This window comes from Neoarius graeffei, chromosome 28 (genome assembly GCF_027579695.1).
Source record: "Neoarius graeffei isolate fNeoGra1 chromosome 28, fNeoGra1.pri, whole genome shotgun sequence".
Classification (NCBI taxonomy): Eukaryota; Metazoa; Chordata; class Actinopteri; order Siluriformes; family Ariidae; genus Neoarius; species Neoarius graeffei.
Genome location: NC_083596.1, coordinates 6,768,440 through 6,793,369, shown reverse-complemented (window position 1 = coordinate 6,793,369; position 24,930 = coordinate 6,768,440). Strand labels below are relative to the sequence as shown.

The 24,930-nt window shown below is 43.8% G+C and overlaps 1 protein-coding gene across 2 annotated transcripts in view; it reads right to left on the bottom strand.

Annotated features, from left to right (window-relative positions):
• The window catches only part of dnm1a (dynamin 1a), a 126,671-nt gene that overhangs the window by 92,458 nt on the left and 9,283 nt on the right, over window positions 1-24,930 (bottom strand). For both annotated transcript variants that reach the window (XM_060912826.1, XM_060912827.1), the window contains exons 2-3: window positions 2,643-2,716; window positions 1,193-1,342 (exon numbers count right to left, since the gene is read on the bottom strand). In XM_060912826.1, the coding sequence (XP_060768809.1) occupies window positions 1,193-1,342; window positions 2,643-2,716 (224 nt within the window). The remainder of the gene's footprint in view (window positions 1-1,192; window positions 1,343-2,642; window positions 2,717-24,930) is intronic.

Genomic DNA, 24,930 nt, shown 5'->3' with positions numbered 1-24,930 from the left:
CTGAGGTTGGGAGTCCGTGGGTGGGCGTTTTCGCAGTATTTGTCCAATAACCGTCTTGCATTTTGATATTGAAAGCGCAGAGCTCCCAAATGCCATTGAAGTCCACTGAGGCTGGGAGTCCGTGGGAGTCCGTGGGCGGGCGTTTTTGCAGTATTTGTCCAATAACCGTCTTGCATTTTGATACTGAAAAGCGCATAGCTCCCAAATGCCACTGAAGTCCACTGAGGCTGGGAGTCCGTGGGAGTCCGTGGGCGGGCGTTTTCGCAGTATTTGTCCAATAACCGTCTTGCATTTTGATATTGAAAACCGCATAGCTCCCAAATGCCATTGAAGTCCACTGAGGCTGGGCTGCATCGCGCTGTCACGAGGGGGAAAAACTCACGCACACATTAGGCGAACTGGGGAAAGTTATAACGGAATGATTTCGCACTGTAGTTGGGTTGAGCACATATATTTCTATGATTCTGGATCTGAAATAGCAATGTTATAAGATCGGCTATAACATAAGCCTAGCGCAATTCATCCTACATGATGTTCGTCATTTTTAGAGGAGGCTGAGCCTCCCTCGTTGTCTTAGAGCAATCGCCCGTGCTTTAGAGATGGTTTTGTAACCTTTTCCAGCCTGACGAGCATCAGCAACGCTTTTTCTGAGGTCCTCAGAAATCTCCTTTGTTCGTGCCATGATACACTTCCACAAACGTGTTGTGAAGATCAGACTTTGATAGATCCCTGTTCTTTAAATAAAACAGGGTGCCCACTCACACCTGATTGTCATCCCATTGATTGAAAACACCTGACTCTAATTTCACCTTCAAATTAACTGCTAATCCTTGAGGTTCACATACTTTTGCCACTCACAGATACGTAATATTGGATCATTTTCCTCAATAAATAAAGGGCCAAGTATAATATTTTTGTGTCATTTGTTTAACCGGGTTCTCTTTATCTACTTTTAGGACTTGTATGAAAATCTGATGATGTTTTAGGTCATATTTATGCAGAAACACAGAAAATTCTAAAGGGTTCACAAACTTTCAAGCACCACTATAATATATTGTGTTCGGTTCGTTTATGTGTCGCCTTAATAACCAAATTCAAGGACAAAATCACTTGTTTTGCCGTTTTTAGCTCTTCATAGATAAGTAACTGATGCTAGAAATGTCAGTCTCGTTGATTTAACACAGTATCTCACCATTAGGGGAGTAGACACGCAGGTTAATAGGGACTGGAGAAATGCCTTTATTCTGCCCAGTGACACGATCCGTCTCTGCCTCGATCTCCTGCCGCACTTCATCAAAATCTGTAAACTTTTTCCCCTTACAGTGCAAAAACTCTGCAAACTCTATATGAAGAGGAAACAAGTAACAGCATGAGTAAAGATATTCCGGTAGAAGTTAGCATCTTGTGGAATTGACAACAAAATGCAATGCAAATATTTTAAAAAATGCATGAATTAACATAAGTAAAATAATATTCTTTAAATTTAAAGAAAGACTAAAGGTGATTTTTTTTACATTTGTCTGTATAGGTTTTCCTCCAAACGTCAACTTTTTTTTTAAATTCAAATATAAGTCTACAATCTCCAAATAGAAATTGCAAAAAATAAATTCCAATTGTTGGAAATTTATATTTATGTTTATATAATACTTTTATTCCAATTTCTTTAAGGATTATCAAGTAGAACTAACAGAAACTTGTTCAGCGTGCATCTTTAAATCTCTCGCTATTAACACGTACAGTAAATGGTTGGAAATTTGTTTTTTTTTAACAGCATCCATGGTAAGACGTTTCCTTCCATGATGTAATGAGTCATGCTGAAATATTAATCACCTTCTGTAACTTTATTGGTTAATCCCATTATGTTTGAGTTGTTTTCTCACCATTCTTTAATTCTTCAAAAATCTTAGGATGAAGTTTTAACTTTTACTCATAAACCTGTTAAGAATACTTTCCTGTGATAAAGCGAAATGATTTTTCATCAAACTCCGACTCTTGGATGTGCGATCACATTAAATGGATTTGATGAAAAACTGATTTTTTTTGTAGTATGCAAATTAGTGCATATAATCGATGGCAGTATGTCATTTGCATATGGCAATGCATATTTCATCCTCTATTGCTGCATTTTCATACATTGATAAATGTTAAAAGAAAATGACAAAACAAAAACAAGAAAATTAAGCTGTGGTACTTCATTCTACACTAGATGGCAGTGTTGAGAAACAAGAATCACTGATAATAACATTGCAGTAAAGCAATTTAAAGCGTGCATATGAAATTCTTTGAATGTTATAGAATTAATTTATTGCCATTTCAATCCTAAATGTCTAGCAAGCAAGCCGTTATTTTGTCCCTACACACAAGCAGGCTACTGATGCAAAACTGTGTCTGAGCACGATCTTAAAATAAGAATTACAGAAATGATAGAGTTGAAATCAAATGCTGTAGTGTGTATAAAGGTTCAGGACTATCTATCTATCTATCTATCTGTCTGTCTGTCTGTCTGTCTGTCCTGACTTTATCCTATGTTTTTTAATCGTGTGTGATTCCTGCTAAAAGGAAGCAGAGATAAATCAGCACTTAGATGGGTCATCTCCCTGGAGAGACTGATGAGAGTGCAGTTACCATGGCAGCAAGCTCACCTGTGGGGGAGTTGATGAGCTGCAGGACCAGGGGGCGGCGTGTGACGATGCCAGAACCGCGGGGAAGGAAGTCCCTATGACGCAAGACACACAAAGTCAGTAAGAAAAGAAAAAAAACACCCATACTTTAAGCCTAACAGACCTGATGGTGTGCAAAGATTCTGTAATTTTTAGAGTGCAATAGACTGGGCAAATTGCACAATCAAGAGTTAAGTCAAAAGTGTACAGGTATGATTGTCCACCATGATGGATTCAAAGCTCATCATCAGTCTTTTTAATCCATGATGTCATTTTGGAAATGGAAACCAACTGAGCTGCAAAATAAAGTTTAATCTAAAACTTAAACCCAGGATTAAAATTAGGTTCAAATGCAATTTTCTTTTTTTAAATTTAAGGTTTACAGTTTTGCACAACTAGAGGAGCAGATAAAATTGTATTTAATCCAAGTTCAAGTGCAATCTTTGGTGAAACACAGTCATTAGTGCATAATTTGACCATTAGTGCACTCTCAGAAAATAAAGTACATTATTGTACTTTAAGGGGGACAATGGCGTGTCACTGGATCAGTACCCTCTAAGGTACTTATTTGTCTAAAAGTCTAAAGTCTAAAGTCCTTCCCGTGCCATATGGCACATCGGGCAGCGCCTTAGGACCATATATGTACCTTTTTGGCCCTAAAAAGGTACACAAAGTTACCTTGAGGTCTAATGCCGAGCCCTAAGGCGTACATTAGTGTACATTGTACCTTGCAGGACAGAAAGGGACTCCTCCTGTACCCCTGTTTCTGACAGTGTGATTTCTATGGTTTAATTTATAGATTGGCATGTTTTTATCCACCATCTTTGTACGTGAAACACAGAATGACAATTTAGCCATTTTTAAATACACACACACACATATATATATATATAAAATCTTGCAGGCTGCACCAAAGTGACTCAGAGGGTCTGAAAGGGTTAAATGCTGTTCATGCTGTAACCTAGATACAGTCAAATCAGTGCATTCAAGGTCGTACCATTTTAGAATCGGTGCAATTGCTCTTTTGGATGTTTCGGGTTAATCAGGGTGACAATACAATCAGGACACAGCTACTGAAATTTTATATGCATTGAGGTGTTGTGGGGTTTGATTAGGGCCATAAAGACAATTCTTGGTGTCAGACAAGCGTTAATAAAACCACACTGATTGAAAATCACATTTCCTACCAAATACACACCTGTGCAATGGTGCAATTGTCTAATCAGCCAATCAATGCAATGCATAAAATCATACAGAAGCAGGGCCCAAGCTTCAGTTAATGTTCACTTCAAACATCAGAATGGGTTAAATCTCAGAGAGCTCAGTGAATTTGACTGCAGCATGGTTATTTGAGTATTTCAGAAATTGCTGATGTCCTGGGATTTTTACATGCAACCGTCTCCAGAGTTTAAGACACTGGAACAGGAGTTCTGTGGTCGGAAATGCCTTGATGGACTAATTCAAGCTCGCAAGAGGGCCATAGTAGTTCAAATAACCACTCTTTACAACCATGGTGAGCAGAAAAGTATCTCAGAACACACAACACATCGAAACTTGAGGCTAATGGGCTACAAAAATCAAACCTATTCAGTTGACGATTGTTAAAACATACCGTGGTCTTTTTCCAATCTTAGGCACATGGAAAGAAATGCTGGAGACCAAAAATGGCTTAAAAATAATTAAATGAAGTGTTTCAATATTAAAAAATACGATAAACAGTAATCAGTAAGCCATAATAAATGAAACAGAGTCAATATTTGGTGTGAGATGACCCTTTGCTTAAAAAAATAAAAAATTAAATAGTAGTCTGAGGTCCAGTGAGTGCAGTTTGATAAGGAAATGAGCTGTAGGTTTTACTGAGCATCTTCCAGAACCAGCCCCAGTTCTTCTGGACACTTTGACTGTCATACTCGCTTCTTCATTTTGCACCAAAACCCAGCAGTTTTTTAATCTGAAAAGTGCTCTCTTGTGGAATATGCTGCTCAGATACAAACCTGTACCATTTAATTTTGTGCTGAAAAACAAACTAAATGTTTTTGTACTGACTCGATAATGTAGACATCATAAAACAGAAATCCATAACAAAGTTTGTAAGAAAAAAAAATAGGGTGCCTAAGACATTCGCACAGTACTGTATATTATTAAATTGACATTTTAAGTCTATTACAAAGGCTAGTGTTTTGCAAGTCTGGTAAGTCTTTATTATTTTTCCTGTCTCAACTTATGACCACGTAATACGTATCAAGTACCAAGTACCAAATATCGATTTAAAAAATATCAGTGCAATGTAAGTTCAGGGAAAAAAGTGCTGAATAATTTGCTGTCAAACCTCCAGCTTTAACGATAATGCGCCATGAAAAAAAAATCTCTCAAATGAAATCTCCAGCTGTTTCCAGATATTCACTTGCAGCGATGCCAGCTAACTCACTGCCTCGACCTCGGGCGGAGTGTGAGCTTGGTGTGAGCACGCTGGACTCCTCCATGACTGACACTATGCTCAAGCCAGATGGCAGAACCTACAGGTTCCCATGACAGCAACCCCACCTCCGGGTACAGGGCCATATGGAGGGCCCATATGGGTGATAGCCAGTGCCGGATCACACAGCCTCAATCACACTGACAGCGCTCAGCTCGTAACTGAGGGTTAGGCTGAAGAAAGAGATCAGAATGGTGCCACTGCAAAGTCACAGGAACGGAAAATCTCCCATTCATGCATTTCAAGGTGTATGTGATAATAAATGAACAGAAAACCAGAACAATCAGTGTATCGAGCAGATAAAAATATGCATGATTTACAGGTATTTCTGATACTTAAAAAAATAGTCTCAATGAGGCTGGAGCTCATACCAGCCACTGCTGTTGTGTGTGAGTTTGAAATCCAATCAATCCTGTCAGAGGAGTAGAGATTTTCATGAAATTGAACGTGACCCCTCTGTAGCCTCATCCATGGTAGGTGGCGCCACCTGGTGAACAATTCTTGCTGGAATATGTCTTTAGAGTCTTCTGGGTGAGTTTCACTGAAAACGTCCCAGCAGTTTACGAAGGGTAGCGTTTAATGCGACGAGTCACCCAAAAATTTAAACGCCCATAAAATCTTAAATATGACAGGTGGCGCCACAGTCTTGATGAGTTTTATGCCCACCCATCTGCGAAACATTGAATGTGAGTTTGATTGAAATTCGATCAATCCTGTAGGAAGAGTAGCGATTTTTGTAAATTATGGACATGATGGACGGACGACGCATAATCGCATTAGCTCATCCAGGCTAAAAAAGTCAAATGTAATCTTTTTCATATACGTTACGTTAGTCTTAATCTTCTAAGCCATTCAGGTAACAGGTTCTTTGAGTCTTCTCTAATGTTTTTAGGTCATTTAGCTATAAAGTGTTAACAGGAAGTAACCATTTATCATCAGCGAGTTCAGTGTGACAAGGTTTTTACAATGAGTCAGAGTAATCGACTCAGCTAACCAACAAGCGTCGACTCTTTTGATTCCCAAATAGTTATTGCTATCGCATAAATTGTTCAATGAAACTTGTGTGTTGCCTCAAAAATTTATTTAAGAGTCAATTCAAAGTGTGAGGTGCCACGGTGGTGTAGTGGTTAGCGCTGTTGCCTAGGGTTCTGGGTTCGAGCCTAGCGGCTGACAGGGGCCTTTCTGTGTGGAGTTTGCATGTTCTCCCCGTGTCCGCGTGGGTTTCCTCCGGGTGCTCCGGTTTCCCCCACAGTCCAAAGACATGCAGGTTAGGTTAACTGGTGACTCTAAATTGACCATAGGTGTGAATGTGAGTGTGAATGGTTGTCTGTGTCTATGTTGTGTCAGCCCTGTGATGACCTGGCGACTTGTCCAGGGTGTACCCCGCCTTTCGCCCGTAGTCAGCTGGGATAGGCTCCAGCTTGCCTGCGACCCTGCACAGGATAAGCGGCTAGAGATAATGGATGGATGGATGGATGGATGGATGGATGGAATTCAAAGAGTCAACTTGTTCACATCACAATGACACATCACTCCTATTAGCTAAGCGTATTAGGCAGTGCAGCTAAAACAGTTGAGCTAATGCTAGGTTTTAGCACCCCTTGCCCCTGAGTAGTAAGGTTTTGTTTTTAAAAATAAATCCTGGTTATAAATTCAAACTGTCATTAATGATGACTTCGAATCCTGATGATACCACAACCATCTGTGACACTGGGGAGGCAAGAAAGCTCGCCAATCATGGCCGTCTGTGATCTCTTGTATGTGGAAGAGGGCAGATAGCACTTGTGGTTGTCTAGCTTGACGTGTTTCAAACAACGCACATGATAACCTTCACCCTGACACTTTAGGTACTTGAGATATGCGAGTCAGCCCCAAACGTTCCTGAAAAGAGTCACTCACAAATAGCACATCGCTACTTCTAGTTAGCTAACAAGTCTATTACGGTTTTCTACTAAAAACATCTAAACTCATGCTCTGTTTCTGGTTGAGAGTATGCCGTGTGCATTCTGGCTTCCGCTTCTCACTGGAGCTTTTTATTTTATCTTCTCTCTCTTTTTTTTTGTGTTTGTGTAGTATGATGTTTGTTTTTGTTTGAGTGTTTTTGCCCGCCGGTTGTGGTGTAGCTCCGGACCCAGTTCTGGGCGTCGGTTCCCTCCAGGCCTTGGTTTGCCGTGGGTGATGCCTGTGCTCCTAGCTATGGACTGCAGTGAGCTCGTTGCTCATTTTAACATCATGGTTGTCCAGCGCTCTGTGCAGCAGTGCTTTAGTGCTTGGTGTGATGTTCCGAGCGATGTTGCTCGGTGGTGTCACGGCGGCTGAGCTGGCGGTTTGGGACATACCAGCACGCTGCGTGGTGGTGCGTCTGTGCTCGCTTTGCAGATCCATGGAGTGATGTTCCGAGTGATGTTGCCTGGCGGTGTTATGGCCACTGTGCTGGCGGTGCGGGGCTCGTTTTCGTGTGCCTTTTGGTGGAACTGTAGCTGCTACACCATTGGAATGATATCCTGACCTCTATTTGGTGGACTTTTTTTTTCTTTTTTTTCCTCCCTATAATTGTAATGCGACCTTGGGTTTTGAGAAAGGCGCTATATAAATTGAAATTATTAATATTATGTTTTAGCCTCACTCCATGCCTTTACATCTCATCTCATTATCTCTAGCCGCTTTATCCTTCTACAGGGTCGCAGGCAAGCAAGCTGGAGCCTATCCCAGCTGACTACAGGTGAAAGGCGGGGTACACCCTGGACAAGTCGCCAGGTCATCACAGGGCTGACACATAGACACAGACAACCATTCACACTCACATTCACACCTACGCTCAATTTAGAGCCACCAGTTAACCTAACCTGCATGTCTTTGGACTGTGGGGGAAACCGGAGCACCCGGAGGAAACCCACGCGGACACGGGGAGAACATGCAAACTCCGCACAGAAAGGCCCTTCGCCGGCCACGGGGCTCGAACCCGGACCTTCTTGCTGTGAGGCGACAGCGCTAACCACTACACCACTGTGCCACCTGCCTTTACATCTGCCTAAAAAAATTAAAAATAAAAGTCCAGGTTTGAGCTTCAGCTGTCAGCAAAAAAAATGGCAGCTCGCACTTGTGTTGGTTTTGCATACAGAAATTTTTAAGTTAAAAAAATTACAACAAATTTTTAAAATACTGTTACAAGCCTTTGTCAATTTTAAGAAAATGACAATAAATGTACACAAAATTGCAATAATGGTTATAGTAAATTACTGTTTATTTCATTTAATTCTACAGGATATTACAAATAACTGTGCTGCCAGTTTTTGTTGCTGTAAAAGATACAGTATACTGTGTGTTATCTATAGCAGGGAGGCATGCGGACATGTAAAAATATCACATTTACAGTGGCATGCAAAAGTTTGGGCACCCTTACTGAAAATGTCTGTTACTGTGAATAGTTAAGCGAGCAGAAGATGAACTGATCACCAAAAAGCATAAAGGTAAAGATGAGACATTTCTTTTCAGCGTTTTCTGCAAGATTTCTGTATTATTTTTGTTTTGTACAATTGGAGAGTGAAAAAGAAAAGGAACACCATGTGAAAGTTTGGGCACCCCAATACATTTGAGTTCTCAGGTAACTTTTACCAAGCTTCCAGACCTTAATTAGCTTATTGAGCTGTAACTTGTTCAAATTCTTCATTCGGAAAGATCAGATGATGCAGATTTCAAAGCTGTATAAATTCTCTGACTCCTCAAACTTGTCCCTAAAATCAACAGCCATGGGCTCCTCTAAGCAACTCCCTCGCATTCTGAATAATAAAATAATTGATGCTCACGAAGCAGGAGAAGGCTACAAGAACGTAGCAAAGTGTTTTCAGGTAGCTGTTTCCTCAGATTGTAATGTTATTAAGAAATGGCAGTTAACAGAAACAGTGGAGATCAAGGTGAGGTCTGGAAGATGAAGAAAACTTTCTGAAAGAACTGCTCGTTGGATTGCTAGAAAGGCAAATAAAAACCCTGTTTGACTGCAAAAGACCTTCAGAAAGATTTAGCAGACCCTGGAGTGGTGGTGCACTGTTCTACTATGCAGCAACACCTGAACAAATATGACCTTCATGGAAGAGTCAACAGAAGAAAACCTTTCCTGCGTCCTAGCCACAAAATTCAGCGTCTGAAGTTTGCAAATGAACATCTAAGCAAGACTGATGCCTTTTGGAAAGAAGTCCTGTGGACTGATGAAATCAAAATAGAACTTTTTGGCCACAATGTGCAAAGGTATGTTTGGAGAAAAAAGGGTGCCAAATTCCAGGAAAAGAACATCTCTCCAACTCTGAAGCATGGGTGTGGATCGATCATGCTCTGGGGTTGTGTTGCAGCCAGTGGCACAGGGCACATTTCATTGGTCGAGGGAAGCATGGATTCGAATAAATACCAGCAAATTCTGGAAGCAAACATCACACCACCTGTAAAAAAAAGTCGAAGTTTAAAAGAGGACGGGTCCTACAATAAGACGATGATCCAAAACACACCTCAAAATCTACAATGGAAAACCTCAAGAGGCCCAAGCTGAAGGTTTTGCCCGGGCCCTCACAGTCCCCTGACCTAAACCTCATTGAAAATCTGTGGATAGATCTCAAAAGAGCAGTGCATGCAAGACAGCCCAAGAAACTTGTAGAACTGGAAGCCTTTTGCAAGGATGAATGTAAGAACTGAAAGATTATTAGCTGGCTACAAAAAGTGTTTACAAGCTGTGATACTTGCCAAAGGGGGTGTTACTAAGTGCTGACCATGCAGGGTGCACAAACTTTTGCTTCAGGTCCTTTTCATATTTTGGTATTTTACGCCTGGAAATGATGGAAATAAAAATGTAATCTTGTGGAAAATATTAAAGAAATGTCTCGTCTTTACCTTTATGCCTTTTGGTGATCAGTTCATCTTCTGTTCACTTAATTATTCACAGTAACAGACATTTTCAGCAAGGGTGCCCAAACTTTTGCATGCCACTGTATGTATCTTGTGTTACATAAACAAACACTTTTTGAGAATGATGGCAGCTCAGGGCTTATCCCAACCCACTCTTTTTATGTGGTTGCTATGAAACTTGTTTTTTTCTAGATGATTTGCTGTATGACGATTTAAAAATGGCATAAGTGAAGCATAAACACAAAAACACAACATGATCCCGATCCTTTAGAGACGTCCAACCCCCTGCAGGCAAACAGCAAACCGGTAAATCAACAACGGCATAATCGCTTCCCGCATGGAGTAAATGCAGTATGGAAAATAAAGGATGCATCTCTCTCTCTCTCTCTCTCTCTCTCTCACTTTCCCATCCCCCCATCAGTGCAGAATACACACTCAGCTCAGCTCAGCAGTGATGGAGACGGCCAGATTGAATCCCCGCCTCCTGGTCCTAATCTCGCAGTGCCCTATTCCCCTCCTCTTTCCCTCCATCCTTCCATCCTTCTCTCTCTCTCTCTCTCTCTCTCTGTCTTTTCCACCAAGCCTCATTTTCTCTCCTGTGCTGTCTTCACACTCTCACGTGGCAGCCATCCAGCAAGCACAGAGCGCACACACACACACACACACACACATACACGCTAGCAAGCATTACACTGCAGGGGATAAAGTGAGAAAGAGAGAGAGAGAGAGAAACAGAGATAAAGGGGGGGGAGAATCGTTATGGGTATTAAGAGAGTGTGATATAACGAAAAAAATGATACCGCAATACTTCAATGATAAACGGTATGTATCACGATACCTGCAATATTTTTTAGTGTACTGTGAAGGAAGAGTGTTTTAAGATAAAACGTAGGCTAGTGCATGATAGTGAGAACCAGGAGATTTGAGGAGATAACAGAGACATTACAAAGCATTATCGAACCAATTAACAAGTAATTCATATCTGCTATTCCACAAACACTTCACGGTTCAAAATGGCCGTGCACCTCCTTCTGGAAAAACAAACATCGCTCGATTTGTCTCACCAATGTTTCCACAACCTGTCGTTGACAGATGAGACACACAGAATCAACACACACTCTGATATCATACACCATCATGTACAAAACACATAGTGTTGTTTATGCTAGATGATGCGGTCTAATGTGAAGTGGAGACACTGTTACCACCCCGAAGTTGATTATTTTTTTACACCAGCATATCAAAAGTCGTTCCCTTACTTTCTCTGAGAGATGACCGAGAAACCACAAAACTCTACGTACAACCCCGATTCCAAAAAAGTTGGGACAAAGTACAAATTGTAAATAAAAACGGAATGCAATGATGTGGAAGTTTCAAAATTCCATATTTTATTCAGAATAGAACATAGATGACATATCAAATGTTTAAACTGAGAAAATGTATCATTTAAAGAGAAAAATTAGGTGATTTTAAATTTCATGACGACAACACATCTCAAAAAAGTTGGGACAAGGCCATGTTTCCCACTGTGAGACATCCCCTTTTCTCTTTACAACAGTCTGTAAACGTCTGGGGACTGAGGAGACAAGTTGCTCAAGTTTAGGGATAGGAATGTTAACCCATTCTTGTCTAATGTAGGATTCTAGTTGCTCAACTGTCTTAGGTCTTTTTTGTCGTATCTTCCGTTTTATGATGCGCCAAATGTTTTCTATGGGTGAAAGATCTGGACTGCAGGCTGGCCAGTTCAGTACCCGGACCCTTCTTCTACGCAGCCATAATGCTGTAATTGATGCAGTATGTGGTTTGGCATTGTCATGTTGGAAAATGCAAGGTCTTCCCTGAAAGAGACGTCGTCTGGATGGGAGCATATGTTGCTCTAGAACCTGGATATACCTTTCAGCATTGATGGTGTCTTTCCAGATGTGTAAGCTGCCCATGCCACATGCACTAATGCAACCCCATACCATCAGAGATGCAGGCTTCTGAACTGAGCGCTGATAACAACTTGGGTCGTCCTTCTCCTCTTTAGTCCGAATGACACGGCGTCCCTGATTTCCATAAAGAACTTCAAATTTTGATTCGTCTGACCACAGAACAGTTTTCCACTTTGCCACAGTCCATTTTAAATGAGCCTTGGCCCAGGGAAGACGTCTGCGCTTCTGGATCATGTTTAGATACGGCTTCTTCTTTGAACTATAGAGTTTTAGCTGGCAACGGCGGATGGCACGGTGAATTGCGTTCACAGATAATGTTCTCTGGAAATATTCCTGAGCCCATTTTGTGATTTCCAATACAGAAGCATGCCTGTATGTGATGCAGTGCCGTCTAAGGGCCCGAAGATCACGGGCACCCAGTATGGTTTTCCAGCCTTGACCCTTACGCACAGAGATTCTTCCAGATTCTCTGAATCTTTTGATGATATTATGCTCTGTAGATGATGATATGTTCAAACTCTTTGCAATTTTACACTGTCGAACTCCTTTCTGATATTGCTCCACTATTTGTCGGCGCAGAATTAGGGGGATTGGTGATCCTCTTCCCATCTTTACTTCTGAGAGCCGCTGCCACTCCAAGATGCTCTTTTTATACCCAGTCATGTTAATGACCTATTGTCAATTGACCTAATGAGTTGCAATTTGGTCCTCCAGCTGTTCCTTTTTTGTACCTTTAACTTTTCCAGCCTCTTATTGCCCCTGTCCCAACTTTTTTGAGATGTGCTGCTGTCATGAAATTTCAAATGAGCCAATATTTGGCATGAAATTTCAAAATGTCTCACTTTCGACATCTGATATGTTGTCTATGTTCTATTGTGAATACAATATCAGTTTTTGAGATTTGTAAATTATTGCATTCCGTTTTTATTTACAATTTGTACTTGGTCCCAACGTTTTTGGAATCGGGGTTGTATATACTCTGGCCTGAAGACTTTCCCATCATGGAAAAGCTAACATTACAGCTTTACCTCTGACTGTTACAAAGCCCTGACACTGGAGACTCCTTCCACAATATCACACATTTTTCTTTGTTATGTAACAACATAGAATTTTAATTTGTTTATTATTAGACTCTTCAATTATTAGAACGAGTACATTAATATAAACCTGTGATCTGCCGCTCCAATAATCTGTTGTAGAAAATGCTGTTATAGAAAATTAATCAACACCTTCTGATCAATCAGAATAGTTGTATAGTACAATATGAGAGCATCGGTCTGGTTGAGACACAAACAGCATCCAAAGAAGCAGTTGGTGTGTAGAAAGATTAAAGTATCTGAGACTGAATCTGACTAGTCGTTGTTGTTGGGCAGCACTTGACCAGGAGATTAGAAATAATCCGGTTCAGAGGTGAGACAGAGGCTCAGGACGGCTCTTTGTTTATCTCTGTCACTATCTTTCTCTCGCTTTCATCTAGGTCTTCCTTTGTATTCGCTAACCCTGACCTGAAATGTTAAATAAGTAAGTAAGTAAGTAAGGTGAAGCCATGGCCTAATGGTTAGAGAAGCAGCTTTTATACTAAAAGGTTGCTGATTTGATTCCCTAGACCAGCAGGAATGGCTGACGTGTCCTTAAGCAAGGCACCTAAACCCCAGGCTGCTCTGGGTGTGTTGTACATCGTTCTGGGTAACAGCATCTGCTAACTGCCTGTAATGTAACCCAGGGGCGCCGCCAGAAATTTTGGGCCCCATGAAAGATTAGAATTTTGGGCCCCCCAACTTTGCCCACCCTCGTCACAATTGCAAGGAAACATCTTATTATAAATTTATTTCAAAGTGACACAGAGTGACATTTCAATTTGATCAATTACGTACGTATTTCTTCATATGTTGTAACCTCTATCCCTCTTTTATGTGTGCTGCGCTTTCTCCAGCTCCTCAATTTGAAACCAATGGTTTAGAACGTGTGAACATTCCACACACGTAACCATGCCAAACACTTGACTGGTGCCCGTTATTAGCAACACTTTAATCTAACAAACTGTATATGGCGCTCGCTCATTAAAAACTTCAATCCTAAAGCATTTATGGGTTGTATTGCTGCTTACCTCCTTCTCCAAAGGGGGGTTCAGTGGTTTGGTAGGGCGGAGGTCCCCCTGAAGCTGAATCTGTGCATATTTAGGGCACCCCATTAGTTATGAAACTGGTTATTAGCACCAGCATAACGTAATAGTTCATCTTGTTTATCACACAAGTCAGTTCAGTTATTAAAATGGAAAAAATGTCACTGTACAAACTGTAAAAGTGTTCTCTTGATAGGCTAATCCAACCACGTTCATACTGTTCATTTACCATTCGCTAATATTTTGAACACACATGTGAGCGATAGCTACCTTTCTTTGGGAAAAACTGAGTGACCAGTTGCCTGCCTCTCCGGTCCCTCTCAGCTTTCAGCTGCCTTTCTTTACGTTTTTGACAGCCACTCTTCATATTTAGCGATCATAGACTGTACGCACTCCACTGCTGGCTGGCTGGCTGCATTACACTGATCAGCACACAGATTTAACGCATCGCGCTTCTACCAGAACTGGACCGTACCATTTCGCAAAAGGCGGAGGGTTAAATGACAATATGTTGAAGAACTCAAGAAATAGACAACCTTGTTCAATTAGCTCATTTTACCAGATGGAATATTGCATTCTTGTTATTTCAAAAGTCTTATTAAAATCATTAAAAGCATATTATCAGCCCCTTAAAGGGCCCCATGGCAGTGCTGGGCCCCTAGAATTGTTCTAACCGTTCCCCCCCGGCGGCGCCCATGATGTAACCTACAGTATTTTGGAAGGTAAAACTGAAGATGTTTTGAGAATTCATTATGTAAAGATGCACTGATCTGATCCCGACAATACTTGGTTGAAATGCAAGCGTGGATCTGGATCTGATTTGTGCCAAATGTTTTTAACTCCTGAATATGAGTGACGCAACAGAGATATTGTTCATAAACATAGAACACATCTTGTCTCCGCTGATGTTTCAGTAACTTTCATATCAAAAAAACATCTCTGGAAACACATTTCACAGAGGTACAGTGGACATAAAAAGTCTACACACCCTGTTAAAATGATCGGTTTTTCTGATGTAAAAAAAATGAGACCACGATAAGTAATTTCAAAACTTTTCCCACCTTTAATGTGACCTATAACCTGTACAATTCAATTGAAAAACAAAAAAATCTATTAGGAGGAAAAACATAAAAAAACCATACAATAAGCTGGTTGCATAAGTGTGCACACCCTTAAACTAATACTTTGTTGAAGCATCTTTTGATTTAATTACAGCATTCAGTCTTTTTGGGTCGGAGTCTATCAGCCTGCCACATCTACTGTAGACTTGGCAATATTTGCCCACTCTTCTTTTCAAAAGTGCTCCAAATCTGTTAGGGCATCTCTTGTGCACAGCCCTCTTCAGGTCACCCCACAGATTTTCTATTGGATTTAGGTCTGGGCTCTGGCTGGGCCGTTCCAAAACTTTTTGGGGTCATTGCCGTGCTGAAAGATGAAATTCCTCTTCATCTTCAGCTTTCTAGCAAACGCCTGAAGGTTTTGGGCCAAAATTGGCTGGTATTTAGAACTGTTCATAATTCCCTCCATCTTGACTAAAGCCCCTGTTCCAGCTGAAGAAACACAACCCCAAAACATGACGCTGCCACCACCATGCTTCACCGTGGGTATGGTGTTCTTTTGGTGATGTGCAGTGTTGTTTTTGCGCCAGATATACCTTTTGGAATTGTGGTCAAAAAGTTCAACCTTGGTTTCATCAGACCATAGTACATTTTCCCACATGCTTCTGGGAGAGTTGATGTATTTTTTTTTGCACAATTTAGCCGGGCCTGGATGTTTTTCTTTGACCCTACCGCATAGTCCAGACATATGGAGAATACAGGAGATTGTTGTCACATGTAGTACACAACCGGTACTTGCCAGAAATTCCTGCAGCTCCTTCAGTGTTGCTGTAGGCCTCTTGGCAGCCTCCCTGACCAGTTTTCATCTTGTTTTTTCATCAATTTTGGAGGGACATCCAGTTCTCGGTAATGTCACTGTTGTCCCATATTTTCTCCGCTTCTTGATGACTGTCTTCACTGTGCTCCATGGTATATCTAATGCCGTGGAAATTGTTTGTACCCTTCTCCTGACTTATCCCTTTCAACAATGAGATCCCTTTGATGCTTTGTAAGCTCTCTGTGAACCCTGGCTTTTGCTGGAGGAGGCAACTGAGTAAATGTCTGAACTTTATTTGGGGTTAATCAGAGCCATTTTAATTGATGGCAGGTGTGAACCCAAAAAGACTGAATGCTGTAATTAAATCAAAAGGTGCTTCAACGAAGTATTAGTTTAAGGGTGTGCACACTTATGCAACCAGCTTATTGTACAATTTTTATTTTTTATGTTTTTCCCCCTAACAGATTTGTCTCATCTCATCTCATCTCATTATCTCTAGCCGCTTTATCCTGTTCTACAGGGTCGCAGGCAAGCTGGAGCCTATCCCAGCTGACTATGGGCGAAAGGGCGAAAGTACACCCTGGACAAGTCGCCAGGTCATGACAGGGCTGACACATAGACACAGACAACCATTCACACTCACATTCACACCTACGGTCAATTTAGAGTCACCAGTTAACCTAACCTGCATGTCTTTGGACTGTGGGGGAAACCGGAGCACCCGGAGGAAACCCATGCAGACACGGGGAGAACATGCAAACTCCACACAGAAAGGCCCTCGCCGGCCACGGGGCTCGAACCCGGACCTTCTTGCTGTGAGGCGACAGCGCTAACCACTACACCACCGTGCCGCCCTAACAGATTTGTTTGTTTTTCAATTGACTTGTACAGGTTATAGGTCACATTAAAGGTGGAAAAAGTTTTAAAATTATTTTTTGTGGTCTCTTTTTATTTTTTTTACATCAGAAAAACCGATCATTTTAACGGGGTGTGTACACTTTTTATATTCACTGTATGACTTCTAAAAGGATGTCAGATCAGTCTCAAATTAGTATCATGTGTCAACCAAAACTCTCAGCTCTGGCATCTTAAATGATGAAAAAGTGTGACTGGTGCATGATTATTTTGATGAACAAAAGTTTGTGGACTCCTGACCATCTCAGCCTTTAGTGAACCTGGGCACTGAGGTCATGGGAGGAGGCCTGGGGTGCAGTCGGCTTTCCAGTTCATCCCAAAGATGTTCAGTGGGGTTGAGGTCAAGGATCTGTGCAGGACATTCAAAATCTTTCATTCCAATCTTGGCAAACCATGTCTTCATGGAGCTCGCTTTGTGCACAGGGGCATTGTCATGCTGGAACAGGTTTGGGCCTCTTGGTTCCAGTGAAGGGAAATCTTAATGCTACAGCATACAAAGACATCCAAGACAAAGACAATTGTGTGCTTCCAACTTTGTGATTGTCACAGTCCAGAACTGGTCTGGTGTCCACAAATTTTTGGCCAGAAAGTGTATATCAAGGGCGGCACGGTGGTGTAGTGGTTAGCGCTGACGCCTCACAGCAAGAAGGGCCGGGTTCGAGCCCCGTGGCCGGCGAGGGCCTTTCTGTGAGGAGTTTGCATGTTCTCCCCGTGTCCGCGTGGGTTTCCTCCGGGTGCTCCGGTTTCCCCCACAGTCCAAAGACATGCAGGTTAGGTTAACTGGTGACTCTAAATTGACCGTAGGTGTGAATGTGAGTGTGAATGGTTGTCTGTGTCTATGTGTCAGCCCTGTGATGACCTGGCGACTTGTCCAGGGTGTACCCCACCTTTCGCCCGTAGTCAGCTGGGATAGGCTCCAGCTTGCCTGCGACCCTGTAGAACAGGATAAAGCGGCTACAGATAATGAGATGAGATGAAGTGTTTGTCATGTTTGTTGCTTAAGATTGTACAGTATCTTTCAGAAATTTCTGTGCATGTCTTTGTTGATGTTCACATGTGGCCTAAAGCTTTGATAACTTTGTAGTAAAGTGACTCAAATCAGCAACCCAGAAGTAGAACATTGTGGTTTTTAGCTGTTGCATGGGAACTGTCCTTGGTGCTGAAACGAGATTAACAAGTCAGCTTTATTTTGAAAATGAATTGAATTTGGTTGCTAGAATTCATGAATCCATCTGAATCCATCTTGTATCTTGAGAAGCTAAAAGATCCCACACATTTTTGCCATGTTGAGATGTTTAATCTCCATATGCATCTTCCAAGAAAGTACAAATACATACATATGACTGTGAATAAATGCACCATGCAGGGGCAAACTCTATGTGGTGGAAGGGCTTCCTGTACACTGATAATGGACTTTTATGGCCCTTTTCCACTACCCTTTTTCAGCTCACTTCAGCTCGCTTCAGCTCACTTCAGCCCGACACGGCTCGCGTTTCGACTATCTAAGAACAGCACGACTCAGCTCGCTTCAGCCCTGCTCAGCCCCCAAAACTCGCACGGTTTTGGAGTGGGGCTGAAGCGAGATAAACCGAGCTGAGTGAGGCTAGGGGCGTGAGCAGACACTCCCCTGTGCACTGATTGGTGAGGAGGAGTGTCCTCACATGCCCACACATGCCCCGCGAGCACGCTGGGATCTGTAAACACCGTAAACCTGGAAGAAGAAGAATTACGAATTACGAGAATTATGAAGCCTTATGCGCCTCGCCTCATCTATACGCTCTTGCCAGTATCTGTTGGCGTTGTCGGTGACAACAAGCCACAGCACCAAGACCAGCAACACTAACGACTCCATGTCCTCCATGTTTATTGCTTACTCTCCGGGTTGTGAGACTACCACTTAAAAGGTCACTGATGTCACTGTTTGCGCTGCCTAACGACATCACCTGACGTCCACCCACTTTCGCTAACTCCACCCAATGTGTCCACCCACTTCCAGCCAGCACGGTTCAGCGCGGTTGTAGTTGAAATGCAACTCCAACAGCCCCGCTCAGCTCGGCTCAGCCCAACTCAGCACGGCACGGCTCAGCCCAACTCAGCCGCGTTGGTAGTGGAAAAGCGGCAATAGAGTGCCATTTCCATGAGTTCAATAGCACTGGAATCATCCTTTCTTACAGCTGAATTATGAAGGACATGGCCGAGTCGAAGGCATACAAAGGCACCGCTGGCAGCCGCCATACTACTGGTGCTCAGATATTCACACCTATGGGAATTTAGAGTCGCCAGTTAACCTAACTACATGTCTTTGAATGGTGGGGGAAACTGGAGCACCCAGAGGAAACCCACAGAGACACAGGGAGAACATGCAAACTCCACACAGAAAGGCCCCTATCAACCACTGGGCTCGAACCCAGAACCTTCTTGCTGTGAGGCAACAGTGCTAACCACTACACCACCATGCTGCCGAAGAACAAACACAAAGAAGTTGTTCATCTGCTCATTTACAGAAGTAACTTTTATACATAAATAAGTGACAAATAATGAGCCAGCCAATAAAGCTGTCAAGAAATCCTGAAAAGAAAAAAAAGAAAAAACCCTCCCACAAACCACAAACAGTATTCAAGTTCACTGGGATTTTAATCACTCCAAATGTATATATACTACTTAATTTCTCTGGTTCGATGAAATATTTGTATTCAAGATATTGTAACTCTTACAATTCACCAGTATTTTGACCACCATATTTGTTTTTCTTGCCCTCAATTTGTGACCTGATTGACCAGGAGATAAAAAATACCTTGACATCATTTTGCTGAAAAGTTTTTCAGATTTGGAAGCTCTAAAGTGACCACAAACACCAATGAAAGCGACCAATTCCCATAGGATTATTGTATTTGTGTATTTGAAGTTTCACATCTTGCTCAAAGGCCCAGTTGTGGCTCTTTTTACAACGTCTGGTGATTCAAAGATGAATCCCAACTATGCCACAGCCATCCGGGCAAAATTACCTGTACTGTCTGGATGGGAGGGATGACATAGTCTTTCTCACCTGTCACTCACAGTGACACTAACTAATCACAGACATCTCTGAGCTCAGGTATGCGTAAGAGGGCAGACAGGATGCAGCGTTTTCTCAGACTGTGTGATGCAGCATGAGCAGTTTGAAACGTTAACATTTTGTATAAGTACACATCAGATCTGCACAGACATTTCTGCACTCCAGCACCGCTTTCATGTCTACATCAGCTACTGTAATGAAAGTGTGACATTTACAGACCCAACAGTTCAAGGTTGAGTGTGAAAGCTTGCACCTGGTGTTATATATCAAACATTTCCACCTGGATCGATGTGGCGTCGAGCTGTATGCTCTGCTGGAAAAGAAGAGAGTAAATCACCCACATGCTCATCTTTTGGCATTTATATAACTTAATTACAGCCATGGGATATATCTTTACAGGTACAGGAATCTAATCAACCAGCAAAATGAAGTAATTTGTTCATTACCTGGCTGCTTATGTCTGAAATGTGGAAAATAATTTCACATTGTTCATGTTTTTTTTTTCCCTGGGGTATATGTGAATAATGCATTTTGTTAACTTATGCAGAAAATGAAATGTTGCTGATGCTGGTGGGTTTTTTTCCCCCATTTCATTACCTCAAATTATTCCTGTCTCTTGAAGGAAAGACAGAGTGGAAGACAGAGAGACAGGGAGAGATGAAGATATCAAGGTGATCGATGGGGTTTGTCATCTCCATCCATACGCCAGTCAATGAGAGCACAACCTAGATCTGTGTGTGCAAATCAGAGCACGACAAGCTTGCTCTTCGAGGAAGAAAACAAAGCAGCGATTGGACAGCTGCCCTTGTAACACACAATACGGCAGATGTCATCACTGCATCTATCACACAGACTGATACAGAAATTTCGGAGAATTCAGCAGAGTCGTGACAGGCTGAAAATGAAACCTTGCTTGTCACAGTAACTCGTAACTCATAATAAAACACATTGGACTTGTTATTGCTTGGGTCAGCAGATCCTCGTGCAGTAGTCTCCCGGCATTACTCCAGATCCCATTTACACCACATGAAGTCCTGCACCGGAGACCATTTAGGAGGAAACTGGCCATAATTCTCAAATTAAAGAGATTATTTCTTCAGAAAGCAGAAATGATAAACAGATGAACAGTAACTAAAGAAGTCTGTCTGTCCACTACAGTATATACGATGATTAATAATCCTGGAACATCTACTTTCCATATATGGTCACAGTTTCCTGTGTAACTTAATTAACTCTTATCTGTTCATCGGTTTGTTCCATGATTTAACTTCCTTGTTGTTTATCCTTATTAGTTTGCGTGTTTCTACTTGAGAGTAACTAATTGGTGGCAATTAGTTAACCCAATTGCCACACATCTGTCATCAAAAGTAAAGTACTCAAACTGTTTGGCCACATAAAACGAATGGATTGTGGCATCAGCAAGATCTGTTTGGAAGGCATGATTAATGGAAAGAGAAACAGGGGTCAGCAACCTAAGAGATGGAGAGATAACATCACAGCATGGACAGGTCTTGATATAAATTCCCTGAACGCTCTTGCCAAAGATCGAGCTCTATGGAAGCAACTATCTCATGTTAGTGCGCATCCTGCCGCAGGCGGAGATAGCGGTTAATGATGAGTTGAGAGTAAAAGTGTGCATCCTAAAATGGTTTGAGATTTTTACAATTTATCAAAAAAAAAGTGAACTTCAGCTTGAGATCTGAGGTTACATGAAAGAAATTGGAAGCAAGCTATAAAGAATAACAGACTGTCAATGATGGCGTAGCTCACTCCGGCCCCATTTAGTCCAGAACGATCTAAAGTGGGCTACCTTCCTTGTGCAATAAATGCTGCAAGCTATATACACTTGTGGCAGCGGGGGCGTGGTCTGTGACAGGAGGGCGGAGTCAGGGAAGGTAAGTGGTAGAATCACTACACCTGACGTCAATTAACCTGTGTTTGTGTGTCTTCCCAGTGACCGCGCCCTATTTAAAGAGGGAGAGCAGAGAGCAGAGGAGCTCATCCCCAAGCTAGACGCCGGTTGCGTCTGTGTCTCTATTGGTTTAAGATATTGTTAGACTGAAAAGTGTGGCAATAAAAGCTATCTGTAAACCTGATCTCTGTCCTGCCGTCCTCTGTGCTCCACCCACTCATATAGAACTGCTTACAGTGGTGCCGAAACCCGGGAAATAGTGGAGCACAGCAGCCGATCAGCCCCATGGAGTCCTCCCCGTTTACCGACCTGGTCCACGCCCTCGCCACGGCCCAGCAAAGCCAGCACCAGGTGCTCGTCACCCTCCGAAAGGAACAAGAACAGCGCTTCGAGGCCCTGGTGCTGGCCCAGCAAGAAGACTGGGAGGCGTTCCGGCACCTCCTCGCGTCGGCGGGGTCCACCAGCGCTCCCACCGCGGGCCCGTCTCCCCTCATCTTAACCAAGATGGGTCTGCAGGATGACCCCGAGGCTTTTATCACGCTCTTCGAGCAAGTCGCAGAGGTCTCGGGGTGGCCGATGGAGCAGCGCGCGGCGCGCCTCCTCCCCCTGCTAACGGGAGAGGCACAGCTGGCCGCGCTACAGCTCCCCGCCGACCGCCGGCTGGCCTACGCGGACCTCCGCCGGGCCGTCCTCCAGCACGTGGGGCGCACCCCGGAGCAGCAGCGCCAGCGCTTCCGCGCTTTGCGCTTGGAGGAAGTCAGCTGGCCGTTCGCGTTTGGCCAGCAACTTCGGGATGCCTGCTGGCGGTGGCTGAGGGCCAACAACCATGATGCCGAGGAGATCGTCGATCAGGTGGTGCTGGAGCAGTTCATCGTGCGCTTGCCGACAGGAACCGCGGAGTGGGTCCAGTGCCACCACCCGGCGTCGCTGGATCAGGCCATCGAGCTGGCGGAGGACCATTTGGCGGCTGTTCCGGCGGCAGGACAGCAGACAGCCTCTTCTCTTCTCTCCTCTTCTCTCTCTCTCTCTCTCTCTCTCTCCCTCCTCCTGTGTCCCGTCCTCACCCCATTCCCCCACCGCGGAGGCGGGGGCTGGCACCACCCCAGCCAGCCCGCCGCACCCGCGGTGCCCTCCCGTTTCTCCCTTCTGTGTCTGTCTCTCCACCCCCTCAGGTGAGTGAGCCCCCAAACACTGGTGCAGAGAGGAAGCCCGGGCCGGTTTGCTGGCGCTGCGGGGAACTGGGCCACCTCCAAGAGCAGTGCACGGCAATGGAGGTGGGCGCGGTGGTTCGGATCCCCGACGCGCCAGAAGCCGCCCTCGATCGGGCCGGAGCGTATCGCATACCGGTGAGTATTCAAGGGGATCCATATCAGGCGTTGGTGGATTCTGGTTGTAATCAGACCTCAATTCACCAAAGCCTGGTGCAAAACGAGGCATTGGGGGGAGCACAGGGGGTGAAGGTGTTGTGTGTGCACGGGGACATTCACAGCTACCCTTTGGTGTCGGTCCACATTTTTTTCCGAGGGGAAAAATTTATAGTGAAGGCGGCGGTTAATCCTCGCCTTACCCACTCTTTAATTTTGGGGACTGATTGGCCGGGATTTCGGGATTTAATGACACGCTTAGTAAAGAGTGGGTCCTGCCATTTAACAGGGGGCGGTCCCGGTGTCGCTTTGGCGGGAGCAGCTGTCACAGAGCCGTCTAAGTCATCTCCGCGGCAGAGTGAGGAGCCGCCGACCCCTCCTCTCTCTATTGGGGAATCCCTTGCAGATTTCCCATTAGAGCAGTCGCGAGACGAGACTCTGTGACATGCGTTTGACCAAGTGAGAGTAATCGATGGTCAAACGCTCCAGCCGAATGCCACCCCGTCCTTCCCCTACTTCGCGATTATGAAGGATAGGTTATACCGAGTGACGCAGGACACTCAAACTAAAGAGCGAGTCACGCAACTTTTAATTCCAAAGAGCCGCCGGGAATTGGTATTCCAGGCGGATCACTTTAATCCCATGGCTGGATACTTGGGGCAGGATAAGACACTAGCCCGAATAATGGCCCGATTCTATTGGCCGGGGATTCGCGGCGATGTTCATAGGTGGTGTACGGAGTGCCGCGAATGCCAGTTAGTAAATCCAGCGGCCATTCCTAAAGCGCCTTTGCGCCCTCTCCCATTAATCGAGACCCCGTTCGAAAGGATTGGGATGGATCTCGTCGGGCCATTAGATCGGTCAGCACGAGGGTACTGCTTTATATTAGTTCTGGTGGACTATGCAACGCGATACCCGGAAGCAGTGTCTCTGCGCAATATCTCAGCACGCAGTATTGCAGAGGCGCTCTTCTGCGTTATCTCCCGAGTTGGAATCCCGAAAGAGATTCTAACTGATCAAGGCACCACATTTATGTCACAGACACTGCGCAAACTGTATGTGTTATTGGGGATTAAGCCGATCCGCACCAGCGTGTATCACCCACAAACAGACAGTTTAGTGGAATGGTTCAATCGCACCCTCAAAAATATCATTAAAAAATTCGTAAGTGAGGATGCACGTAATTGGGATAAGTGGCTCGAGCCCTTGTTGTTTTCAGTGCGAGAGGTCCCCCAAACCTCCACGGGGTTCTCCCCGTTCGAATTATTATATGGGCGTAAGCTGCGTGGCATTCTAGACGTTCTGCGGGAAAATTGGGAGGAGGGACCTTCACAAAGTAAGAACGAAATTCAATACATTATGGACCTGCGTGCAAAACTCCACACGCTCACCCACCTAACCCAGGAGAATTTGCGGCAGGCCCAAGAATGGCAAGCCCCCCTGTACAACAAGGGTACGCGCCTTAGGGAGTTCACACCGGGAGGTAAGGTACTCGTACTGTTGCCCACATCAAGCTCCAAATTGATCGCCAAGTGGCAAGGACCCTTTGAGGTCACACGGCGAGTCGGGGACATCGACTACGAGGTGAGACGAACGGACAGGGGTGGGGCACTACAGATTTACCACCTCAATCTGCTTAAACTCTGGAATGAGGAGGTCCTCATGGCGTTGGTGTCGGTGGTTCCGGAGAAGGCGGAGCTAGGGCCGGAGGTTCAAAAAGGGGC